General features: G+C 44.4%; 1 protein-coding gene across 4 annotated transcripts in view; it reads right to left on the bottom strand.

Annotated features, from left to right (window-relative positions):
* DLGAP4 (DLG associated protein 4) overlaps nt 1-12,719 on the bottom strand; it is a 332,308-nt gene that overhangs the window by 43,956 nt on the left and 275,633 nt on the right. Inside the window, exon 1 of one of the 4 annotated variants that reach the window (XM_081009211.1) lies at nt 8,425-8,676. The exons of the other annotated variants lie outside the window; for them this stretch is intronic. Within the exon in view, the coding sequence (XP_080865337.1) occupies nt 8,425-8,455 (31 nt within the window). The 5' untranslated portion in view covers nt 8,456-8,676. Of the gene's footprint in view, nt 1-8,424; nt 8,677-12,719 lie in introns of those variants that run through there. 4 annotated transcript variants of the gene reach the window in all.

Here is a 12,719-nt window from a genome sequence, read left to right as displayed (position 1 = left end):
GGATGTATCCTTCTCAGGACAGTGGGCTCCACCTTCTCCAGCACAGTGTCTACTTCAATATTTTTCTCTTTCTGCAGCTATTAAAATTAGGTTGGGGGAGAATAATATGCTTGGGGGGCAGATCAGGCCCCATAACTGCGGTTACCTATGCCTGCTCTATTTAGCTGTAAATTATATTTTAATCATTACCTCGACCAATGTAGGCATATATGTTTAGGAAGTATGTTAATTTTACAATGTGAAGCATGCAATAAATTGTCCTTTGTTTTTAGTTTTGTTTTGCAATCCACTCATATAGTATGAAGTTGTTGGGTTTATTTTCCTGTGCAGGCTGAGAAAGTCTGCTCTTTCTGTCCCTTGTTCACTCCTCTTTCCCCCAACCAAAATCAATCTGTCAGGAGTGACTTCTTTTGCTATCTTTCTAGTGACATAAAGGGAACTGAGAGGCTTAGCCCAGAGTGTGCCAGCAGGGTTATAAGTGTAACTGTTCTTGTATGCACGGCTTGATATGAAGAAACGGCAACAGGGCAGGCCAAGGCACTTTGACTGACACAGGTACAGCAATTCCTCCTCCTGCTTCACAGCACGGACCACGGCAAGACTCCACAAATCAAAGCCCATTACTGCTTCATTGCTGCAGCACATCAGAGGGCAAACTTGAAAGCTAGCTTGCAGGAGAACAGAAGTTCTCTCAGGTTATTTCTCCTGATAAAAGACACTGAATTATTTAGCATGCATTATGGAAAAATTAAGAAACAAAGCTGCAGTATGAAAGATCAAGGCAGTTTCAGAAGCACTTATCCCAGGCAACCAAACCTACTCATGGCTACAACACACACTTTTTTTTACCTTGAGGGAAAGTAGGGAATACTTAATACTTAATACAGTTGCTTTCTTCAGACTGCGTTGTCAGTGGCGCTACATACTTCTAGTATTTTGGGGGGTCAATCACCCAGAGAGAGTGGGGTGGCCTAACTAGAAGACAGTAGGGCAATAACACGCCACCCACCCTGTAACTTAAACATGACATAATCCAAGAATAGCACACGTTTGCATGTTACTCTCTCCAGTTGCACCTTCCTTAAGGGTTTTGCCTGACTGCAATATGTCTTTAAACTCTGATAATATTTCCTTAGATGGAAAGCCGCTAGTGTTCAAAATCAATTGCTCTGCCTACTTTTGCCCTTGGACCCAACCGACACTGGCATATTCCCCCTCTCAGGGAATATTCATGTGATCCATATGTGTTAAAGTAAGTAGTTAGGAGCTGGGTTATTTACCCTGCCCTGCATGGTTTCACAGGGATTCTGTCCCTTTCAGGATACATTTGAAGTCTGGATTAGTCTTTTAAACAAAGGGTAATCTGGCATCACCACCCTAGAACCTTTAATCCAAATTTCCCCAAGATTATTGTAAATGGTGCTGCTATTTTAAAGTTTATTTTCCATTTTTTCTTAAAGAAATATTGCAAATCTAGCAATACAGTACGTAATAGTTGGCCCCATGTTACTGGCTTTCATCACAACCAGTTTTCTTGCAACAAGGCTGGTTTTGCCTTTTGAAAGGCTTCCTAGTCCCATTTTCTCTGCTGCTGTCATACTGGGGCCCTGCCCAAAATTACTAACTCAATCAAAACACACCTCCAACTTTGTATCCCAAGCAATTCTAGTTTGCAGGATCTGCTGTCCTTCCTCCCCAAGAGATAGACTACTGTTGCACACCCTACACTCCCATTTAAATAGGACTGCAGATTGATTTAATATGCTGCTCATCAGAGACAAAGTGCCCATCATTCATTAAAAATGCATGACTAGTGGATCAGGCAAAATTCCCAGTCTCCTCGTTAAACCAGCACATTTACAAACACTGTTTAAGAACACATTTAAACAAACGGAAATTAATGGCACATAATGTTTTCTGCCACATAGCAGCGGTGTCAATATCCGCACAATCCGCAATTTTTAGGTAAACCACTCCTCCAGTACTCCAGCTAGAAAGGATTTTATGCAGCTAATTGAAGTTGGAGACCCCGATCATTGTGCCTTGAAAAACCATCTTTGCTTCGTCCTCTTTCCAGACAGCAAGTCTGTTTTCAGAGAAAGATTCCAGCAAGGTTTTCTTTTTTCTTTTCTGTTTTGCTTCTTGGAAATTGCTATTGTAGGCAAATTCACCAAATATCTTCATGACCAAATGTGGACTTATGAAACAAGGCCACACACTGTCTAAACTTCATCCTTTCAGCTCACATATTTGCAGCGATTTGCACCGCACTGAATCCAATTATGCTGCTTCAGCCCATGGAAGCAAAAACATAAAAAATAAATAAATGCTAAGCTGCTACCATGAAGACATAAAGAACAGAAGTGGGAGGGACAACAACCAGAAGAAGTCTTTCTGCAGTTTGGTTCAAAAATGTTGCCTCTGGGGACAGGAATGTGTGAACCATCATCAAAAGATTTATTCAGCACTATGTCACAGCCACATGGAATGCCTCCCTTTTTTACTAACAGTGGCTTGGTGAATATAAGCACAAACATCAGTCCCCCCCTTTTAAAAAAGGTTCATCTGTAAATGCCTCATAACAACAACAGTGAAATCTCAGCCCAAAGGCTTGGCTGCAAGAGATGCAAATGGGGGGAAATGGGATTGCTTAGAGTCTCTCATTAGAGACAATGAGGTAAAATGCTAGTGCACAAAGTCAGGTAGTTTATGTCCTTGCACATTATGAAGTATTTGAGCAGGAGTGGAAGACAGTATAAGGAGAGGAACAGGTGCACTGGCAAACTGAGGACAGCTGCAAGTTCTTTCATGACTGAGTCAAGGAACTGCAGTTTACTCAGAGGCCTCACCCATTTATCCACAAGCCAATCCCTATAAACAGACTTTCCGCAGGCTGAATTCTCACAAGCAGAGAAGCCAGTGCTGGGAACCCTGTGTCTGGGCTGTACCACATAAGGCGGCAGGTGGCTACTCAAAACATGGCTGTTTACCTAAGCCTTTCGAAATGGCTATGTCCATCTTGGAATTTTTATAGGTGCGCTTGGCAATTTCACATTTATTTTATTTTACCTGGTTGCATATTTTGTTTGATCTGTAATAATTCTTAATTGTGCCTTGCTCCAAGCTCTTACGATGAAAGGCAGAATATAAATAAATCAGTGCTCCTCGGCACAAATGGATTTTCTCCTTAACACATACACAAGAGGGAGAAGGGATATAATCTTAAATTTCCCCCTAACATGGCTTTTCACATGCAGGGATATATTTTTAAAATCAGCCCAGCGCAAGCTTATGATTTTGACTGGGAGAACCAAGCCCCATTTCCACCTTGCAAATCATGATTTGCTCTGCAGAGACATTATCCTCAAATGGTTTTCCTTGTCACTTATATGGCTTGGTTGTGATATGGCTAAACATATAGTAGTCATTCCCACTGATATCCACCAAAGGGCCACAAAAATGGGGGGGGGGGGGCGGCGGCTTTCAGATATGATTCATTACCACTAGGCAACTCTGCCTTTGGGCTACCATATAAAACAGACCCTCTTCTATGCATGAATCAGGGCCTTGGTAACTTTTAAAGTAAATTTCTAGGCTTTAGGGTTATTTGAAGGTGTGATAGCAAAAGTTTACAACATTGTCGACAGTATCAAACAAGCTGCCATCTCCTGGCCTCAATGCAAACAAACAAACAACAAACAAACAACAACAACACAATTTAGAGAAATCAAAGCACTTCACATAATCTCTAAAAGGAAATTTTTCAACGGGCCTGGGAAATAAGCCAGCATTTATATTTCTACATAATGGAATAGGTGGTGTGCCTAAGGATATCCATGGGTTTATTAGATAAAGTGAGTTTTTAAACGAGGAATCAAGCAGACCCCTCTTTACAATGCTTTTCACCTTCTCATCTTTTAGCACGAAACAGGTGAGGAACCTGTAGCTCTCACTGGTTGACTCTCATCCGTCCCACGGTCAAGGGTCAGAGATGATGAGAAGCACAGTCCAGCAGTATTTGGAGAGCCACAAGTTTCCCATCCCTCGTGTAAAGTGAACCAGTGCACCTTTTACTGTTACAACAAGCCCTTTCAAAGTACAGTAGAACCAAGAACATAGTTGCAGAGTCCGTAACTAATGTGACTAGGATAGCAATATTGATATTTTATTTCAGGGTTTTTAAAGGTAATCTGACAGCATGTTCAGAGACCCCTTTCCAGCTTCATGGAGCTTTTATCTGGTCATGCCTTATCTTATTTGCCACAGGTTGTGCGGCTTTTTGTGGGGGAAGGGGAACAGGTAATTCTGAACCTTTTTGAACAAAATTCTGCTCAGACATAAGAGATACAGTATATTGCACTAAACTTGTTGGTAATCACCCTAGCAAAAATTAAGTGTGTGGGTGGGGGAGAGAGAGAGAAGGAGAGTCCATTAACTCTTGCATCTTGTCTGTTAGTTGAATTAGGAATACAATTTGGAGCTCTCTTTTCCTATCTGGTTTCAACGTTAATGCCTCAAATCTGCAGTGTGTTTTAGGTAGCCACATGTAAAGTAGTTTCTTAGTTTGAGGGGGGTGAGCTGGCTAAGATTTCCTACCAGAAATGAATACTGCATTTGCTAAAGACAGAAATTATTTATTGAAAATTCATTGGCTGCACCAGTATTGTGGAATACCATGCTCTGCGAAGTGCAGATGGGTTCCTCTACCAGCCAGCAAAAGCCACAGACGTTTTTTCATATTGGAAAGCAGTATTATTTGTGACGGTCATTTTTACCTGTGCTCTCCAACACAGCTGCCTTTTAACGTGTTTAAATGTTTAATTTGTGTATTTTTATTGCTGTATTACATTTTTTATTGCACTGTGATTTTAAATTTTGCAAGCCAATTTAAATGGTTCATGGGCTTTAAAAAGACAAATGCTTATATGGGTAACAACTAATACAGAATTGGTAAGCTACATTAGAAAACAGTTCACATAGCAAGATGAACCAGCCTTTGAAAATCTACAACAAGCCTTCTTGCCTTCTCTGTTGCCCCGCATGACGACAATTTGCTAAAATAAACATGGGTACAGACTTCAGTACTGTATAAGCAAAGGGCTCTCGTAAAAGCCTCCCCCCTCCCATTGCTGCTCTATCCACACAACACAAGTTAGGGCAACATAGAATCAGTTTTCCCAGGAGTTCACTGTTGTGTCCTTCCCCAACTTTACCAAATTTCTCTCAGCCAGAAAAAGTTGCAGGACACCACCAGCTGAAGAATACCAACACCAAAATTTAGAAGAGGAATGGAATACAATGCATGAGACCATGAGTCGGTTTTTTAAAAATAATATGTATTACATATGCTAGCCAGAACTTAGTTTTACTCAAAACTGACTCAATGAAATGAATGAACATGACTTTGGTTCATTAATTTCAATGGGTCCACTCTGAGTAAAACTTGAATACTGTACTGCTTTAAGTATCCTGAACTTTTGGATAAACTTACTACTCAGTGTCACCAATTTAGTTTCAGGCAAAAGTAGTAACTCTACCTGCAGAGTGGCACAACACACCAATATCACTTTATGACTCTGCAACAGTCTCCTCAAAGTATCTATTTACCAAAATATATAAATCAGCCTTTTATTGCTTAGGAATCACCAGGCAGTTTCCAACATAGTTTGGAATTCAATATCATGCTCTTCCAACCATTTTGACTGTGCATGGAATTATCCCCCCTCTTTCCCTTCTGTATGCTGTTCTGAGGGTTCTCTCAACTCCCCTCAAATCCAATTGCAGGGTAGGAGAGTGCAGAAAGACCCACTGCAAAAGCTGAAGTCAGACAGAGCTTCTTTGGCGAACTCTGCCCATTATATCTCAACACATGATGCAATCAAATACAATGTACAGCAGCAATGAGATAACTACTAACCCTCATTCAAATGCTGACCTAGCTTGACTCCACTTAGTTTACAAGGCTGACAAAGTTTTAAGTTTAGCTTCAATTGTACCATTTCTATAGTATTTCTGCTAAGTGTTCAGATTCTCAACAAGGGATGACTATTCAACCATGTGTGAGCAGACTTCCTCTCCTCCTCTTTACAGCCCTTCTGCCTTCTGAAATTTGCTCCAGAGGGTTACCCAACTCTCCAGAGATGTGGAGAGTGCACAGAGGCTGCACGAACACCCAAGTGGCTTGAGAAGCAGGGGTAAAATGAGGGCCCCAGCATGGAATCACAGAATTGTCAAGCTGGAAGGGACCACAAGGGTCACCAAATCCAACCCCCTGCAATGCAGGAATCTTTTGCCCAATGTGGCACTCAAACTCATGACCCTGAAATTAAGAGTCTCATGCTACATATGCTCTTTCTGCTAATTTTTCCTGGTCCTCAGGTATTCTCTTGCACATAAGGTGTCAGTGCAAAGACGACTGCAGCTTTTGTCAGATTTAACATTTATGATATAAGGGACTTTCTGAAATTGCCTCTACTGACATATGGGACATCCAGTCCATTACACATGGCAATTACCGTATGCCACAAGGATTATTTGCCTATTCAGGCACACCACCTGGCTTCCTTACAGTAAGAACACACTCAGGTCCTTGAATTACTTTGCTTTGCATTCATACACAACAATAAAACTATTCTGCAAGCCCAGCGTCGCTTTAGCAATTCTCTACCTCCAGTGAGCATCTCATGAAGAAAAGCCAGGCCAGGGATTACCAAGCAATAAAGTATTCTGGCCAATTAAGGACTCATTAGTTCAAAATAAGCAGCACTCCAGGCATACTTTCCTCTATAAACACAGTATGTCATTGCAACACCTTCTGCTGCCGTTGTCAAGAGGCTATTTTCTTTTGGGAACCAGTTCACATAGGCAAGCCCCGGGGATGGAAAGGGCTGACTGCAAAGCAAGGACAGGTTTCCCTTCAGTAAAAGGGAGAAAATAGTTCACTAAGGAGAGAAAGAGAGAAGAGGCTCCAGACCTTTTTATGTCCCTCTATGCAGCTGTATACTGATGACAGGACAAGCAGTTTAATTTTAGCATCACTTTATGTACCCAGGAATTTGTTTCATAATGAATAAAGATCTGGCAGGGTGGAAGATGTGTTCACGATAGGAAAGGAAAAATAAGCAAACCATATTTGGAAACTGAATTCCAAGGTGTGTTGGGGCTGTAAAAACTTTACTCATATATCTACCCACAAGTCTACATGCATTCATTAATTCTGTCATATTATCATCATTTAAAGCTTTTTTTTTTTTTTAAGTACTCTCTAATTTTGCAGTGCCTGAGCCACATGCTTAAGGGCAAAATCACACACTTTCAGATAACTGGGCATCTCAATGGAAAATTTCTTGTTTTATCAGGCACTGGTTTTTATATCTGTAATATATCATTATATTTGCTTAGGGCTCCTTAAGAAATCCCTAATGAGTTCATTTCTTGTAAGTTCTTTCAGTTCTACAAGGGAAAGAGGGTGTCCTTTCATGTCACCTTTCCTACTACTTTGTGGCTTTAGGCAATATGTGATGTGAAGAAGCCTTAAATCAGCAGTTTTTCCCCAACCCATTAAGAACACCCTGTTTCCTAGCAGCCTTCAGCAGCAATCTGTGACAGGATACATCTCAATCACAACTGTACAGGTTTGCACAGTTTGTGCCCAGACAATTTTTATGTCACACACATGGAAAATATTAGAACTTTTAGTACCATTTTTAAAATATTAATAAGATAACACAAATGCTCAACTAACAGCAGTGATAGTAAGGAAAAACTAGATGATTAACCCCCAATCTGTGTCTTTTCATTACTCAAGCAGACACAAATGCGCATATGGCTCACGTTTAGTCTGGGATGGCATAAATATAGGAAAGTGATTTCATATCCTGTCATGATCTGGAATGCCACGAGTAGACTAAATATATCTCAGCAAAAGTGACAACAATTTCTGATCAAGCACAGAGCCATGCAGTGGGGAGAACCGGGCATATGTGCCATCAACCTCGCCTCCCCCCCCCCCCCCATTAATACAAGCCACTCAAGCTCAGGATTTAGCTGAAAATGCAACCGGATAGGCAGGAAAAAAGGGAAGCGGGTAAGCCATTGAAAAAACCAAGCCTTTCCCACATCCAAGCAGGCTACCCTCAGCACCCGCCCACTTACTCGGAGCACTTCTGTATCCGAAAGCAATTCGCTCACAACAGGAAATGGGAATGATTTTTTCCCCCTTTTTTGCATTTAAAGGTCTACCAGCTAGAGCATTATGCGATATATGCACAGAACGGATGCATTCAAAATGACAGCCCGACAAACTGAAAACAATACAGTATATATATATATATGAAGCACAACCTTGAGCGGCCGCTTGCAAAGCCTTCCCGAGATTTGCATGCCATAATGGAAAAAAGCCCACACACAATTCGGTACACTCACATTGTTTAAATAGCTCCAGACACAAAGCCATGACACAAGATGGGGGGGGGGGGGCTAAAAAGGGAGAAAGAAGGGAAAGAGAGAGAGAGAAGAAAAGAGAAAAGAGGAGAGAAGACTGTTCTTCCTTTCGCCTTGAAAGCGAAGAGAAGGAATCGCACTACGGCAGAAGGGCAGAGCCGGGTCTCGCCCTGTTCATTGAGAAAAAACACACGACAACAACAACAGCAGCGAGCAGCTCCCGGGCGAAGAAGGAGGAGTGGACGACGGGCGAGAGACCAGAGCCGGGCCGGGGCCTGCCCTGCGGAGATCCGGGCAGCGGCTGCTGGGCGGACGATGGAACCGGCGCTGGAAAAAGACACAAAGTAACCGAGCCGCGCAAGCGAGCTTTGGCCGCGCACACTCACCCTCCTCCCTCACTCAGCCAGCCCCATCCGCTCCCGTTATGTACTTCCAAGGGGAGGAGCGTCGGGGGGCTGCGAAAGCCCCGGGTTCGCCACGCCCACCTTCGCCGGGCCGCGCCCGGAGATCGGAAGAGGCAGGCCCCGAAGGCGGCCAAGGGCTGCGGGCGGCGCGGCGCAAGGGCTGAGAAGACCGAGGAGGCCGGGCTGGAGGAGGAGGAAGAGGAGAACACCCAGCCGCTCCCGACGGCGGGGGAAGGAAGCCTGGCCGGGGCTGCCAATGGCAGGAGAGGGGAGGGCGCTGCTGCGCCGCCCGGAGCCTCGTCGGCTGTGGCGAGGCGCGCAGGACGAGCCAGCCGCTCCTTGCAGCTCACAAGCGCCCTCCGCCAAACCAGTTCCAGCTAGTATTCCGCACATGCTCACAAGGCGCCCATTCGCGCGCTGCCTGTCCCCCCTTTTTTTGCGGGGAGGAGTATGTGTGTGTTGGGGGGGGTGTGGAGATTTTGGAGAGCGCGTGAAGGAGGTGGGGGCCTCGCGAGAGGCTCCTTCCCCCGCCGCCGCGGTAGGTGTGGCGCCCACCGGCGCCCCGCTACACACGCGCGAGCTTCGCGAGGCTTCCTTCCCGCGGGGGCGGGGATGGGCGGGAAGGACGAGCAGATGGACGACAGGTGTGTCTGCGCGCGCGCCCCCCGGGGAGGGGAAGGGAGGGGGCGCTTCCTGGCAGCGCGGCGAAGATGCCGATGGCGGGAAGAATCGGGGCGGAGGGAAGAACCACGCGCGGCTCCGAAGCAGCCCTGAAATAGCTCCGGATCTCGCCGAGGGATGCTTTCCATCTTTGGTTGCCGAGAGCAGGCTCCCTCCTTTCCACCTGCAGCTCCCACGCCATTTGTTTCCATCCTAGGAGCCAACTCGTGGGAGCTGAGATCCCACTGACCCCCCCCATAAAGTATTGGAGGGGCCAGCCCCCCACCCCCGAGTTTATGGGTAAAGGTAAAGGGTCCCTGACCATTAGGTCCAGTCGTGACTGACTCTGGGGTTGTGGTGCTCATCTCGCTTTATTGGCCGAGGGAGCCGGCGTACAGCTTCCGGGTCATGTGGCCAGCATGACTAAGCCGCTTCTGGCGAACCAGAGCAGCGCACGGAAACGCCGTTTACCTTCCCGCCAGAGAGAGGTATTTATCTACCTATTTATCTACTTGCACTTTGACGTGCTTTTGAACTGCTAGGTTGGCAGGAGCAGGGACCGAGCAACGGGAGCTCACCCCGTCGCAGGACTTTGAACCGCCAACCTTCTGATCGGCAAGTCCTAGGCTCTGTGGTTTAACCCACAGCGCCACCTGGTATTGCCATTAAAATGGTGTGTGCACACCACATTTTGTGATTGATCATACAGGGTGGGGCTTATCTGCCCCCCCACCAATATTTTATTCAAGTTGGCACCCCTGTTTTCCATCAAAACCAAGGGCAGAGGATGGTGCCAGCTTCATTGTCCCCAATGCCGGTGAGTCTAATTGGCCTCAGCTCTGTGTGGATTAAATTTCAGGCACAGTTTTGTGCCCTGTGGTTGCCCCTTCCTTGGTATAGCTTGAGGCTATCATTATTAAAATACTTTTATACTAGCAGTTTATCTCTGGAGTTTATGGCAGGAGTAGGGAGCTTGTGACCCTCCAGATCATTGGACCCCAAAGCCCTGCTGGATCAGGCCAAAGGCCCATGTGGGCCAGCATCTTATTCTCACCTTGGTGAGCAAGTTACTTATAGGAAACCATTAAGCAGGAATGGGAGTGCAATAGAGTGCTCCTCACTTGATGAGACTCCCACTTCCATCAGCCTCGGCCAGCAAGGCCAGTGGTTAGGGAGGATGGAAGTTGTAGTCCATCAACATCTGGCCGTCACCTTGGCAACCCCTGTTTTACCAACAAGGCGCAAGATTACTGCTGGCTTCTTTTTGCAAACTGCTTTGAGGGCTCTTTTTTGAAAAACAAAAACAAAAAAACCCCACAAAAAAACACAAACCAAGTCAAGCCGTGTATACATTTTAAGAAATGAAATATTGTGGGGGGAGGTATACAAATCTGGCCTCTAAAAAGTCAGAGCATTCAGTATGACCTTGGGCAAGTCAACATCTACTGCACAAGGCTATTACAGTGAGTTAAGGGAAGCCACACAGGCACCTTGACCTCCGTGGAGAAAGAGAGAGTTAAAAATAGAATGAATGAACAAGAAACCTTCAGTCCCTGCTGCCTTAACAATGCCAGGCATCTCTTCAGACAGTTCGTGAGTAAACACGCTGGATACACACCATAGTAGGGCTGGGGAGGCTGACCCACTGAATTTTCAGCTCCCATCAGCTCCAGTCAGCATAGCCTGTGGCCAAGGATGATGGACAACAGCTGGGAGGGCCACAGGTTAGCCATCTCTCTGCTAAGGAAAGGAAGGATTGAGGGGAGTGGGGAGTAAGCCAGACCCTGAAAACCTACAGCGGTTCACTTAATGAGCATCCAGAGGCACTGAGTTAGTTTCAGCTGGAAACAAAAATGCTTTTCTAGGTGACCCTCCAAATAAGCAAGGCAATAAGAGGAAGAAAATACAAATTGCCTTGCTCTGTCCAAGGACCACCAAATACAGTGTTTTGTTTCCAGCTGAAGTCAACCCAATTGCTCTGGATGCTTTCAAATTGAGCACAGCCTCTGTTGTTTGTTTCTGCATGTGACATTCAGATATACCTATACTGCCTCTGTATGTGGAGGTTCCTCTTTCAAGGCTTAGAAAGGCACTTAGCTATCATGAGAATTCTGCCCGCATTTTCCCTGTCTTTGTAACCATAACAACAAAAACTTGGAAAGAATAATGGCCTTTTATAAGGTCCTACATATAAGCAGTTTATAGTCTGATCCAAAATTCCGTGCTTGCACAGTGAACTATAGAACATTCACAAAAGCTGACTTATTTTTCAATGGAACCGTAGTGTCTTAGCATCCAGAACAGGCACACTGAAAGCAGAATCAAACACATGTTTCTAGACTGGATATTTCTTCAGCTCTCTGGTACAGCTTGATCTTACGCATGTTTACTCAGAAGCAAGTCCTACAGTTTTCAGTGGGCCTTGTGTCCAAGTAGGTGTACATAGGATTCCACGCTTGCTTTGAAAGCACAGACTCCTTGACTTTGGAAAAGGGGAGGGGTTGTTTTCCAAACGCTCTTGAGTATCAAGAAGATCTCCATGGAGTAAACTACAATAATAAATTTAAAATAATGGGCATGTTGTCAAAATGGAAAGAGTTATGTAAGAGAAATGTGGCAAGTGGTCATTGAACTGTCAGCAATTGGTTTGCACTGTAGGTTTCAAGTAAAGTACTCTATATGCAAGTAAAATGATAGGTGGTTTTATATGTATAACTAAAAGGCCCATTAAGATAAATTTAGAGCTGCTTGCAGTATAAAGCATACTTTATATTGTGCTGCAGAAATAAAATGCAACATATCCCGATAATGTTCTGCTTTTAGATTATCTGTTTCAGCTATGTCTTCTTGTTTAAATCAGATAAGCATACATTTTTCACTATGGCTGCAATATATTTTACATAAATTAGTCCACTGTTGTGAGTGTATTTCAATGTCTTTTAAATTTTTATTTCAAGAGATGAAGCATGTTATAGGTGGAGTGGTTCTCCTGCAAGGACAAGACTTTTCTATTTTGGGGTGGATAAAATAGAAACCACTTAACCTCCCCATGCGTTTTATGGGCAATAATAGGCTGGCAATGAGCAATGCAAATAGGAGCTTACTTTAAGGGACAAGCAGGCTTACTTGAGTGGGGAAAGAGCACCAAACTTAAAAGCGGGAGAAAACTTTAATAAAAAAATATTAATACCGGACAGCAATAATGCAACACAG

The sequence above is a fragment of the Podarcis pityusensis genome (genome assembly GCF_964106645.2).
Source record: "Podarcis pityusensis genome assembly, chromosome: 6".
NCBI classification, from domain to species: Eukaryota; Metazoa; Chordata; class Lepidosauria; order Squamata; family Lacertidae; genus Podarcis; species Podarcis pityusensis.
This window is presented reverse-complemented; position numbering and strand designations above follow the sequence as displayed.